Raw genomic sequence first — 12,920 nt, forward strand, 5'->3', positions numbered from 1 at the left:
TGATAACTGCTGTGTTGCCTGGTACCCTTCTATGATAAGCGGGAAGAAAGATAGCCATGAATTTACTCTTCTGATTTTTCATATAGGATTTTCAACTTGTATCATGTGTGGAGTTGGGTCCATTAGAGCCACATGAAAATCCTGATCTTTTAAGAACCCACTAAAATAGGTTAACATACAAAAAGTCTTGCCTGTGTTTCTGCTACCTACCGTAGTTTAGCATGTCTCTCTTTTTTTTAAAACTCCAGCTGATAGTAAATCTAATTCTTGCTTAGTCTCTGTCATAAGAGGAATTACATTTTAGGCATTGGGCACAGAGCTGAGAGGTGGCATGTCAAATTCAGAAATCAGCTAGTAGGATACCTGGAATGTCTACCATGTGGAGCAGAATAATGTGAAATTAAAAAAAAAACCCAACAACCGTGAAAGAAGAGTTGGTTGAGGAAATTTACAATAGAATCAGGATTATAAGGATAGTTTAAGGCAACATTATTTTCAAGCATCTTTACATAATTTGGAAGTCCCTATTGGGATATAAGCAGTTGATATACAAATTATAAATGATGCCAGTTTTCCGAGGAACTTTACTAGGCATACTGTTCTCTGAAAGCAGTTTGCATTCTATCTACTTTACAGTAACAAAGCTACTATTATTTAAAAATTCAATAATTCAGATTTCTATGAATTCTGATAGATCATATGTAGTTAATACAAATTAGTGTTTTTTTCTACTATATTTGAAAAGATTCATATCATATTGAAGGCTGTTTTTGTTCTAAAAGCATTGAATTTTTACTCCATTTTATGTCACTTAAACAATATCTTTTATAGAATTTTCTGGTTATTGCAGCTTTCCAGGTATTAATTTCCTTGATTATATATACCCCTAGAAGGTTATTCTTTTTCTCTTTTTTCCTTCCATAATCAACACTACCACCATATTACACATAGTACTATATATAATTCTCATTTAATGAAATCTAAACACAATAATGTAGACATAGCACAATCTATGACAATGACAGATCCTGGAGCCTTTGGGGGAAAACTGTTTTGACATCAGCATCTCGTTGTAACAGCTTCATTTGCTATTGGGATCACCTCATAGTTGATTTCCCTTGTGTGAAGAGTAGTACATGTAGGAAACAGGGTTCAGATAAAGGAAGAGGTGGTTAGCCAGTAAGGTTCACCTTTTACATGGTATGATGTCATTTATTCACTCAATAAACATTAAGCCCTTTGAATTATTTAAATGCATCTCAAGGGACAGAAACATAGCTCTACATGCTATTGTTAACTAATAGCATGTTAACTAATTTTACTGATAATATACAAATCATTGTGGTGAGCAGAAAAAGGGTACATATGCTAAGCAGTTTTGTTAGCCAGTCAAGTTCTAGTTCTCTGTGGTAGTTTGAGGAAACCAGACCTGCCCAGAATGACAGGCTGGCTCTGAGTGGCCACAAAGGTCATCATTAGCTCTGTTTTATACTCTCGTGGGCAAAAGGATTTCATATGCTACAGTCTAGGGTAAAAAGTAGATCCTAGTCATCCTTTGAATTCTATACAGGTCATGAGTAAGATTGAGAAAGATACCTACAGGGGCTGGTTAAGTTCCTTAGGTCTCTGGGTCTACACTGACAGATTCACTATTTATTCCATATGTTTCTGAGGGGAAAGGACCTTCTTATGCCAAACAATATCACACATATTGTCAGACAGTTAACAAGTATTTATGAAGGAGGTCCTGGGAAGAATGTACCAATGAGAAGAAAAAGACTGGAAAGGATTGGACTTAGGGGCAACTGAAGAATGAGGTTGAAGTCCGGAGAATGAAGGATGGCTGGTGTAGGCCTTCCCCTCAAATGCAGATCACAGGAAGAACTTACCAGTGGGAGAAGGGGCCTGCAGGAGTGGAGTTAGGAGGCATATTGCTGTGTGCCTAGCACTGAACTAGGTGCTAAAGAAGATGTAAAAGTATAGATAAGTTTATGGAATTATGGCCCGTATGGAGTTTACTGTCTTGTAGAAGAATAAGAAAATAGAGGCAGCTATTATACACATTATTAGAGCGTAAATGGATTGTTACTCAGTTGTGTCCAACTCTTTGTAACCCCATGGACCATAGCATGTCAAGTCCTTCTATGATTCACCATCTCCTGAAATCTGTCCAATTTCACGTTCGTTGTTTCCATGACACCATCTATCCATCTCATCCTCTGCCATCCCCTTCTCCTTTTGCCTTCAGTTTTCCCCATCAGGGTCTTTTCCAATGCATGCTGTCTTGGAAAAGAAAATGGATTAGAAAGTTGTAAAACAAAGACCTGTATCAGAGGAGGAAAGTTGGGTCAGGGAACAGAGGAAACTTCATGGAAGAATTGGTTTTTGAAATGGTCTTTAAAGGGTTGAATAAGAATTCAGTGAGTGGAAAGGGGAAGGAAAGTGAAGGACACCCTGCCAGGTAAAGGGTACAGCATGAGCAAAAGGGATGGGAAAGAGTGGAAGAGGGCATGGTGTGTTGGGGGGATGGAGAGTCTATCCATTTGATTGAAGTGTAGTGTACATGGCAGGGAGTTATATGAGCCAACAGAGATGCCATATTTTTGAGAGCCTTGAATGCTAGGCAAAAGAGTTTGATTTCTGAGACCACTGGCAGCCCTTAGTAAAATCATGAAAGGAAGTAGGTACGCTCCAGCTTCCTCTATTAATGTCTTTCTCCCCAATTGCATTCAGAGGTGTAGCTTGTGTGGTCTCGCTCTCTGACCTCAGTTTATGTGTGGTGTAAATTGGTGAATGTAGATTGTAAGCTTCTTAAAGGTTAGTGATCAGTTTTCATCTTGTCTTTGTAACTCTAGCACTAGGCAAAATGCTTTGCATGTAATAAATTCATTCCATCATCAGGCATTGCTTGGGATTTCACTTCCTAGGAGTGTTTTCATTTTCTTAAGGAAATCTCGAAAACCTAAAAGCCTTCCAGACCCAAACTCAAAAAAGCCTTCCAGATTTATTCATTAAAAGGAATGAATCAGTACTAGTCATATTTCGCTATGAGAGACTGATGAGGGAGTAATTTGGGGGGCACTAGGCCTTTTACCTACCCCTCAACTCATAACACATAGGTAACACCTACCGTTACTCATACTGTACCAGTTTTCTCTCCCAGGAAAGGAGTTTCAATCACCCACAAATACTCTGTTCTGCCCTCAAGGCCAGCAGGTCAGTTCTTAACTTTGGTTCTTAGAGTTGTAGGTGATGGATGCAAAGTACTGAGATTATAGTTGTGTCTTGAGTCTTCTCAGTCTTACCTGCCTTAGGGAAAGTTCATGACCATGAGCTCATGTCTGCCTTCGGAGGGTCAGATGATTATAGCCTCTTCTCAGCATTTACATGCTCTAGCTCATTAATTTTGGTTAGCTTGGCTGTCACTTCTGTCTCAAAATTGGGTGATGAACTTCTTTCATAAGAACCAATTTTGGAGTTTGATGGTGAACAACTGGGCTACTTATGAAGTATTTTGAGCAGTTTCTATGATTCCCTCTAAAATTTCTTCATTACTTAAGGAAGATTCTGGCTATGGGAATAAACTAGTGAGTAATGAAATGAGCAGAACCCAGAGAATAATTTATATAATAACAACATTGTGAAAACAAACAACTATGGAAAATCTTAAGAATTGTGATCAGTATGAGCATTCATGACTCCAGAAGACTAATGAGAAACATGTTATCCCTCCCAGAGAGAGATGACTGGTTTATGATGCAGAATGATTTTTATATGTGTGTGTATACACATGCATAGATACATAATATGTGTATATATATACACACACATATTTACATGTATATACATATACTTGCATGTGCACACATATATATGTATATACACACACATATGTAAAGTTTGTTTTGTTCCACTAGGCATATTTGTTACAAGGACCTTGTTCCCCCTTTATCTTTTTCCAGTGAGGGTTGAAAGGGAAACTCAATTTCTGTGGTTTCAAAAAGTAAAATTTATCATTTTAAGTTTAAGAAAGAAATGAAATTGCAGTGGTGCAGTAATGGTATTAACTGGGCTGGCATACCAACAAGCGGGATTGATTTGGGTTTTGACCAATAGACTTTGGTTCTAAATGATCAGATGTGGCCTGTACCTCTCTCTCCTACTTGAGGGAAAGAGCACAGAGGTTTTAAGTGGGTTGGAGAGTGCAGGTTAGAAGGAAGTGTTATGGAAGAGAACAGAAGACCTCGACAGGAGGGAATAGAGGAATAGGTTAATCCAAGAAGAAGTCAGGGGAGAATGTGTAAGTGCAGTCTAGGCAAGCTTTCTACTTAGGCTATTTTTGTTTATTTTTATTTTTTTGTTTTGTGCTTCATACTTTGCTCTTCCCTGCTTCTCCCCCTTCAGTTTCTCTCTTTGATGATAAATATGCTTGAGTCACTTCTATCCTTAAGAAGAAGAATGCAAACAAGGGATGATAATAAATTAATGTTAATGATAAGAATGGCTGACATTTATATTACACCGTTTACTCTGTCTCAGGCACTGTGCGAAGTGCTTTACACTTATTACCTCATTTCAGGCTCACAACATACCTTCGAGGTATTTTACAGATGAGGAAAATGAGGCAAACAGAGGTTAAGTGACTTGCCCAAGGTTGCACAGCTAGCAAGTGTCCGAGGTCAGATTTGAGCTCAGGTCTTCCTGACTTTAGGCCTGGAGCTCTATCCATTGTATCATCTGACTGCCCTGCTCCCTTCTCAAGCTAATGCATTATATTCTTTCTCTTTTTCCTGAAAAAAAAAAAAAAACTCTAAACTCACTGCTTTTGATTCTTTAACTCCTTGAAAATGTAGACTTAGTTCCCAGCCTGTACTTCCTGACTCCTTATTCCACCATAATCTGGTTTCCGTCACCACCACTCTATTGGAACTGTTTTGTTCGAGATTACTAATGACCTCTGAATTAGTTCTCAAATGTAGCTAGGTGGCACAGTGGATAGAGTGCTGGGCCTGGAGTCAGGAAGACCCAAGTTCAAATCTGGCCTCAGACAGATTTTGCTGAGTTAGACAGATTATTAGCTGACTGACCTGGGACAAGTCATTTAATCTCTGTCTGCCTCAGTTTCTTCAAACTGTAAAATGAGGATAATAATAGTACCTACCTTGCAGGGTTGTTGTAAGGATCAAATAAGATCATATGTGTAAAGTACTTTGCAAACCTTTAAGTGCTATATAATGTCAGCTATTATTATGGTGTAAATTCAAATAGCTGGGTTATTGCCTCTATACTTTCTTTTTTCCTACATTTTTTGCAGGGCTTTGCAGTAGGAGGTAGGAAATGGTATTTGATGAAAAACATATCCAGAAAAATGTGATTTCCTTCTTTCTTTTTCTAAATGTAGCTCCCTGTCACCCATGAACCCCAGAGGGTTATCCTAGTTTTGAAGTACTATTTGCTTCACTTAAAACCATAACTAATAATGCATTTACTTTTACTAAGCTAATGAGAAAGGACATATTCGTTCAGAGTACATGATATTTAATCAAATAGCATAATAAATTAAAAAACATGAAAAGAGTGCTCACTCCACCCCCACCCCAGACTGACAGGAGTACATTCTCACATTACCACACCACCAGTGACAAGTACCTATTCAGAGGAAACGTGGATGACTAGGGAAAAGGAATAGAGGAGGTGCACATGTAGGGGATGTGTGAGTGGTGAGTGCACATGCATTGTTGGGGAAACTGATTGCTTTCAGTCCGACTCTGGGATAGTATCATGTTACTCACCTCAAGGTATTCTGCTGCCGGGTACTCTGTCTCTGTTCCCCCTCTTGTCATCTGATCTGTCCATTGAACTGCTCTCACCAGCTATCTCTTAGTTTTTAACTATTCAGCTATCTGCCCCCCTCTGCTACCCTTTGCTGGGATGTAGCTGCTGGTAAGCCTCTCCCTTGCAAAGAAGGGTTAAGCTGTTTTAGCTCACACAGCTCTAGAGCACCTGTTCAAGCAGCGGGCAAAATCCAGGAGAAGCCTTGAGACTGGTATTAAACCTGGCTTTTTTTTTTTTGGACTGCTTCTTTAAAACAGCTACTGTTCATAGTTTCTAGAACCCACCAACCATCTAACTTGGGGTTAGAGAGTTTCTGTTAACATGTTTTAGATCCCCAGTGTTCAGCATCTATCCTTTGAAAAGACAATTCGAGTGACCGTACCCAACAAAACTACCAAGATGTGGTATGAGGCTGGGTTGGGGAGGCTCCCCCAGCCCCCGTAAAACTCCCAATTGCCATACAAATCAACCTTGAGAGCAAGAAAAACTTAGATCAGGGGTTCTTAATCTTTTTTGTTTCATGGACTCCTTTTGCATATTGGTAGAGCCTATGAACCCCTTTATGGTGTCATGTTATTAAGTGCATTAAATAAAGTACATAGAATTACACTAAGGAAACCAATGATATCGAAATACTTATGTACTTCACATATATACATGTATCTGTGCATAAATGTATGTGCATGTATACAGATATATACTGTGTGTATATACACACATAGAACATACAGTTATACGTATATATGTATGTGTATATACATATATACATACAACACATATGCATGTACGCACACACATATAAAATGCATCTCAGGTTAAGAACCTTTGATTCAGATGAAGCTAGGGGAGCTATTTACCTCCACTTTAAATCTTTTGTTTCAAATACTTGCCTTTATTGTGAAAAACTGTCAAGAACAAAATATGAGGTTTCGTTTAGCATTCTTCTTAGTGGCAAACCTCATTGGTCTCCCTCTGTAAATAATCATCGATTTCCACATTTATGAATTAGAAACAAATAATTTGGTGATCCAAATATTTAGTAAGCTTGCTGCTTAGGCCAGTGTGATATTTGGTAGTTGAGTCCATAATTCATTTTGCTTCTTTGTGAGGTAAATATGTCAGAGAGGATAAATACTATTAGCTTTTGCTAGTCTAGATACATTTAGCAGACCATAACTCAGTTCCAACAGAATCCTTACTTTTTTTCTTCCTGTTTACTACATAGTAGGGCTATCAGTTTGCTCCTCTAATTCCAAGAATCCCCAAAGTCTTTAAAATCAAAAGCTTCTGTGGTTCAATGGAAAAGGCAAAAATAACCTGGAAAAAATAAGGCAGTTGAGTCTATTGGGATAGAAGCATCGAGATAGGGCTGTGGGTAGACCACTGGACGTAGAGTTAAGAGGACCTGATTTCCAATGTGGCCTCAAACACTTGTGTAACTTTGAGCAAATCATTTAACCTAGTCTGCTTCAATTTCCTCATAAGTGAAACATGGATAATAATAGCACCTACTTCCCAGAGTTCTTGTGAGCATGAAATTAGTTAATATTTGTAAATCACTTTGCAACCTTCAAGTGCTATATAAATGCTAGCTATTATCTCACAATTATGGCCATGAATGCCTGATAATCACATAGTAACCTCTCAATAACTACTTGCTCATTGATTGATACTCCTTATGTTTGTCACTTGTAAACACATTTTCCAAACTCCTTTATTGATAAAGCCATGTTGCTTGATTTATCTTCAATTTTCTACCATTTTATGTTGTCTTTAATTCTATGAATTTTGACCCTTTAAGTCAAAAGGACCCTTGAAGACCCTTTAAGTTGGTAGTTAAAATAAGTAATAGTTAGCCTGGCGTATGATACATAGGAAATGATGGCATAGGTTTTGTATGAGCCTGAATCTAATTTTTAACAGCTGTGTAAAGTGGAGTAATCTCATTTTAAATATCTGTCGGATTTTTCTCTTTTTGCCCTTGCATTTGCCTCTTCATTGTCATCCTCTTCCCCCAAACTTCCTTACTACAATTATGTTCCAAGGAACTAATAGATTTAGGTATGTCCTATTTTAGAACTTTAATAGCATTGATTTATTTTTCCCCCAAACCTCCAATTTTTGCTTCTTATTGGACCAAATGAAGTGGAGTTGCTCATCTCCCTCCTTTTAATGTAGATGTCATGATGATGGCCAGTCCTAGGGGATAGGAGCAAACTCTTGAAAACCTTCTCTTCCTGCTCTTTCATTTTTTGAAAACCTAAGATATTTACCATGTTATATTAAAAAGCTTTAGAATGAATGTTTTTCGAAGATGGCGGCTGGTAAGCACGGACTAGAGTGAGCTCCGTACCCAAGTCCCTCCAAAAACCTATAAAAATGGCTCTGAACCAATTCTAGAACGGCAGAACCCACAGAACAGCAGAGGGAAGCAGGGCTCCAGCCCAGGACAGCCCGGATGGTCTCTGGGTGAGCTCTATTCCACACGGAGCTGGGAGCTGGGAGCTGGGAGCTGGGAGCTGGGAACGGAGTGGAGCAGAGCCCAGCCTGAGCGGCGTGGACGATCCAGACCGGAAGCCGGGCGGAGGGGGCCCTAGCGCCCTGAATATGTGAGCTGCGGCAGTTACCAGACCCCTCGACCCACAAACACCAAAGACTGCGGAGAAGGTTAGTGGGAAAAGCTGCGGGAGTGGAAGGAGTTCGCGGTTCGGCTTCCAGCCCCGGGGGCAGCGGAGGTGGGGCAGCTACAGCTGTTGTTACTTCCGGCTCCAGGCCCACCTGGTGGGAGGAATTAAGTGGCGGATCGCAGCAGGGGTGCACAGCCTGCCGAAGATCTGAGCCCAGTTCGGGCTGGGGGTCCTTGGGGAAGGAGTAGTGCTGGTGTGACAGAGCTGGCACCTCCCCCCCAAAACGTGGAACATAGAACTCGTTAGTCTACAAGCAGTCATACCCCACTGAAAAACTCAAGGGTCAAGTTAGTTAGTTGGGAATATGGCCAGGACGCGAAAACGCGCCCAGATTCAGTCTCAGACTTTGGATTCTTTCTTTGGTGACAAAGAAGACCAAAACATACAGCCTAAAGAAGACAACAAAGTCATAGAGCCTACAACCAAAGCCTCCAAGAAAAACATGAACTGGCCCCAGACCATAGAAGAACTCAAAAAGGATTTGGAAAAGCAAGTTAGAGAAGTAGAGGAAAAATTGGGAAGAGAAATAAGAAGGATGCGAGAAAACCATGAAAAACAAGTCAATGACTTGCTAAAGGAGACCCCAAAAAATACTGAAAAATACACTGAAGAAAACAACACCTTAAAAAATAGACTAACTCAAATGGCAAAAGAGCTCCAAAAAGCCAATGAGGAGAAGAATGCCTTGAAAGGCAGAATTAGCCAAATGGAAAAGGAGGTCCAAAAGACCACTGAAGAAATACTACTTTAAAAATTAGATTGGAGCAAGTGGAAGCTAGTGAATTTATGAGAAATCAGGATATTATAAAACAGAACCAGAGGAATGAAAAAATGGAAGACAATGTGAAATATCTCCTTGGAAAAACCACTGACCTGGAAAATAGATCCAGGAGAGATAATTTAAAAATTATTGGACTACCTGAAAGCCATGATCAAAAAAAGAGCCTAGATACCATCTTACAGGAAATTATCAAGGAGAACTGCCCTGATATTCTAGAGCCACAGGGCAAAATAGAAATTGAAAGAATCCATCGATCGCCTCCGCAAATAGATCCCAAAAAGAAATCTCCTAGGAATATTGTTGCCAAATTCCAGAGCTCCCAGATCAAGGAGAAAATACTGCAAGCAGCCAGAAAGAAACAATTTGAGTATTGTGGAAACCCAATCAGAATAATCCAAGATCTGGCAGCTTCTACATTAAGAGATCGAAGGGCTTGGAATGCGATATTCCGGAGGTCAATGGAGCTAGGATTAAAACCTAGAATCACCTACCCAGCAAAACTGAGTATCATGTTCCAAGGCAAAATATGGACTTTCAATAAAATAGAGGTCTTTCAAGCTTTCTCAGTGAAAAGACCAGAACTGAATAGAAAATTTGACTTTCAAACACAAGAATCAAGAGAAGCATGAAAAGGTAATCAAGAAACGGAAATTGCAAGGGACTTACTAAAGTTGAACTGTTTTGTTTACATTCCTACATGGAAAGATGATGAGTATGATTCATGAGACCTCAGTATTAGGGTAGTTGAAGGGAATATGCATATATATATATATGCATATATATATGTTTAAGTATATATATAAGTGAATGTGTATGTATGTATGTATCTATGTGTATATGTATGTATGTATATGTATGTGTATATATATACATGTAAAAGAGAGAGAGCAGACACAGGGTGAGTTGAGGATGAAGGGAAGATATCTAAAAGAAATAAAATGAAATTAAGGGATGAGAGAGTAACATACTGAGAGAGGGAGATACGGAGAGATAGAATGGGGTGGATTATCTCGCATAAAGGTGGCAAGAGGAAGCAGTTCTATGGGAGGAGGGGAGAGGGCAGGTGAGGGGGGAATGAGTGAACCTTGCTCTCATCAGATTTGGCCTGAGGGGGAATACCATACATACTCAGTTGGGTATCTTACCCCACAGGAAAGAAGAGGGAGGAAGATAAAAAAAAAATAAAAAGGGGGGGGATGATGGAGTGGAGGGCAGATGGGGGTGGAGGTAATCAAAACAAACACTTTGGAAAGGGGACAGGGTCAAGGGAGAAAATTCAATAAAGCGGGATGGGTTGGGAAGGAGCAAAATGTAGTTAGCCTTTCACAACATGAGTATTGTGGAAGGGTTATACATAATAATACATGTGTGGCCTAGGTTGAATTGCTCAACTTCTTAGGGAGGGTGGGTGGGAAGGGAAGAGGGAAGGGAATTTGGAACTCAAAGTTTTAAAATCAGATGTTCAAAAACAAAAAAACTTTTTGTATGCAACTAAAAAATAAGATACACAGGCAATGGGGCGTAGAAATTTATCTTGCCCTACAAGAAAGGAAGGGAAAAGGGGATGAGAGGGGAGGGGGGTGATAGAGGGGAGGGCTGACTGGGGAACAGGGCAACCAGAATATACGCCATCTTGGAGTGGGGGGGGAGGGTAGAAATGGGGAGAAAATTTGTAATTCAAACTGTTGTGAAAATCAATGCTGAAAACCAAATATGTTAAAGAAATAAATTGCATTTAAAAAAAAAAAAAAAAGCTTTAGAATGATCAAGGTTACTCTGTAATTATATCTAATGGAAGGGAAGTGATCCCAAATTATAGTATATTATTGTGACTACTGTTGCCTTAGTAATGTACTTGGATCAAACCACCTCTCAGGAGTTTATGGCCTACTACTGTTGATAATAGTTGTCTCAAAGGTAGTGTATCAGGGCCCAGGAACACTTTTTTTTGGATGATGTGAAAGCATTATTTTGCAACAGACACCTTTGTACTCTTATGTGAAATAATCTGTGAATTTCTTGCTTCCTTCCAAGTTAATTGGATAATTTACAGTAGAGCCTGATAAAAGCAAATAACCCTTATGCCTTATCAACAGAGAGATGGTGACCTTCCTACTTCAAAGAAGAAACGCCAAGCAGGGGAGAAGATTATGTATACTTTGGTCTCTGTACCACATGGAAATGACATTGCATCGCTCTTTGAATTAGATGCTACTACTCTTCAGAGAGCTGATTGCCTGGTGCCAAGGTAAAAAAAAAAAGGAGAGGGGAGGGAGGGATAAAGAGGTTTCTTTGAAGCAAAGCACCATTAAGTAATGAAACCAAATAAAAAGTTTTATTGAATTAAGATTAGAAAGTAATTATAAGTAAACAGATAGTATCTAAAACATTGATCTTGCCATTATAAACAGATTAATTAACTTTTAAAATGAATTGAGATATACTTAAGATTTGAAGGATAGAAAGAATGCTTTATGATTAATGCTTCATAATGCTCTTACTTAATATTGCTCTGCCCACCCTTTCCCTTTCAAGGTCACCCTTCCCCCATTAGGGGGAAAGGGGACACTTCTAATTAGAAGCAACAGAATGGCGTTTTGCGGGGCAGAAGTACCTGTTAATTCTAGCTTACCTCCCTGTCATCTCTCCATCTGATTCCAATCCTATCACCCTCCTGGTGTGAACCTTCACAGGCTAACAACGAGAGCCTCCCCTACTGGAAGAGGATGGAGAATGACAGAAGGGAGAAAAAAAATCTCTTCCCACTCATCTGAGTAGCTTGACTGTAGGATGCAGGCAGCACCCCTGACTTGTAGGGCCTTGTCTTCCCCTGCTCATCCTCCTTCCCATGTCTTTCAAAGGCCAGCTCCAGCACCAGCCTTATTGGCAAAGAGTATGGGGAAGAAAAGAGAATTTTTCATGGGCCTTTAAACATTTCAGAAGTCTTTATTTTTCTCTAACCAATTGGGATGCTAACTACAAATCATTCGTATGTATTAGTCAAAGTAGATCTCTTAAGGGCAGAGTTATTGCAATATAAGGGCTTTTTTTTAAACTTAGAGATATGTTGATATGAACTATTATAATTAAGAATCTCTATTCAACAATTTACTTAATTTCGCTATCTGTATTTTAAGGTAAAGGGAACATGTTACTATACTTTGTATAGTCATAGTGGATAGATAGCCAGCTTTGATGCTAGGAAAACTTGAATTTCACATCTCTCCTGTGACATATGCTGGCTGTGTGACCCTGGACAAATCACTTAAAATCTCCTTGTTCTGGGCAATTGTAGGACTTCACATGGCAGAGAGAGAGAGTATCATTGGTAGAATTTCCTTACCAGGGAGTTCCCGATACCAGTGAAATCATAGGTTCTGTTCTTATTTTTATCCTTATTTTAAGGTAAAGAAACTGCTTTTATTTAAAATTATCCAATAATTAAGATTTTGTTGTTGTTGAAGATACTGGGTCATCCAAGTCCCAATTAAAATGAGCTGCTGAGATTTTATTAGAATACAAAGGGTGTCCCAGAAGTCTTAGTGCAGTTCCAAATCATTAAAGCTTTAAACTGCACGAGAATTTTGGGACACCCTCTAGGTCTATAGTGTAAATTT

General features: G+C 39.2%; 1 protein-coding gene across 1 annotated transcript in view; it reads left to right on the plus strand.

Moving 5' to 3' along the window:
- Nucleotides 1-12,920, plus strand: part of ITPR2 (inositol 1,4,5-trisphosphate receptor type 2) — a 545,841-nt gene that overhangs the window by 180,618 nt on the left and 352,303 nt on the right. The window contains exon 11 of the mRNA XM_036758879.1: nucleotides 11,400-11,551. Within this exon, the coding sequence (XP_036614774.1) occupies nucleotides 11,400-11,551 (152 nt within the window). The remainder of the gene's footprint in view (nucleotides 1-11,399; nucleotides 11,552-12,920) is intronic.

This window comes from Trichosurus vulpecula, chromosome 5, assembly GCF_011100635.1.
Source record: "Trichosurus vulpecula isolate mTriVul1 chromosome 5, mTriVul1.pri, whole genome shotgun sequence".
NCBI lineage: Eukaryota > Metazoa > Chordata > Mammalia > Diprotodontia > Phalangeridae > Trichosurus > Trichosurus vulpecula.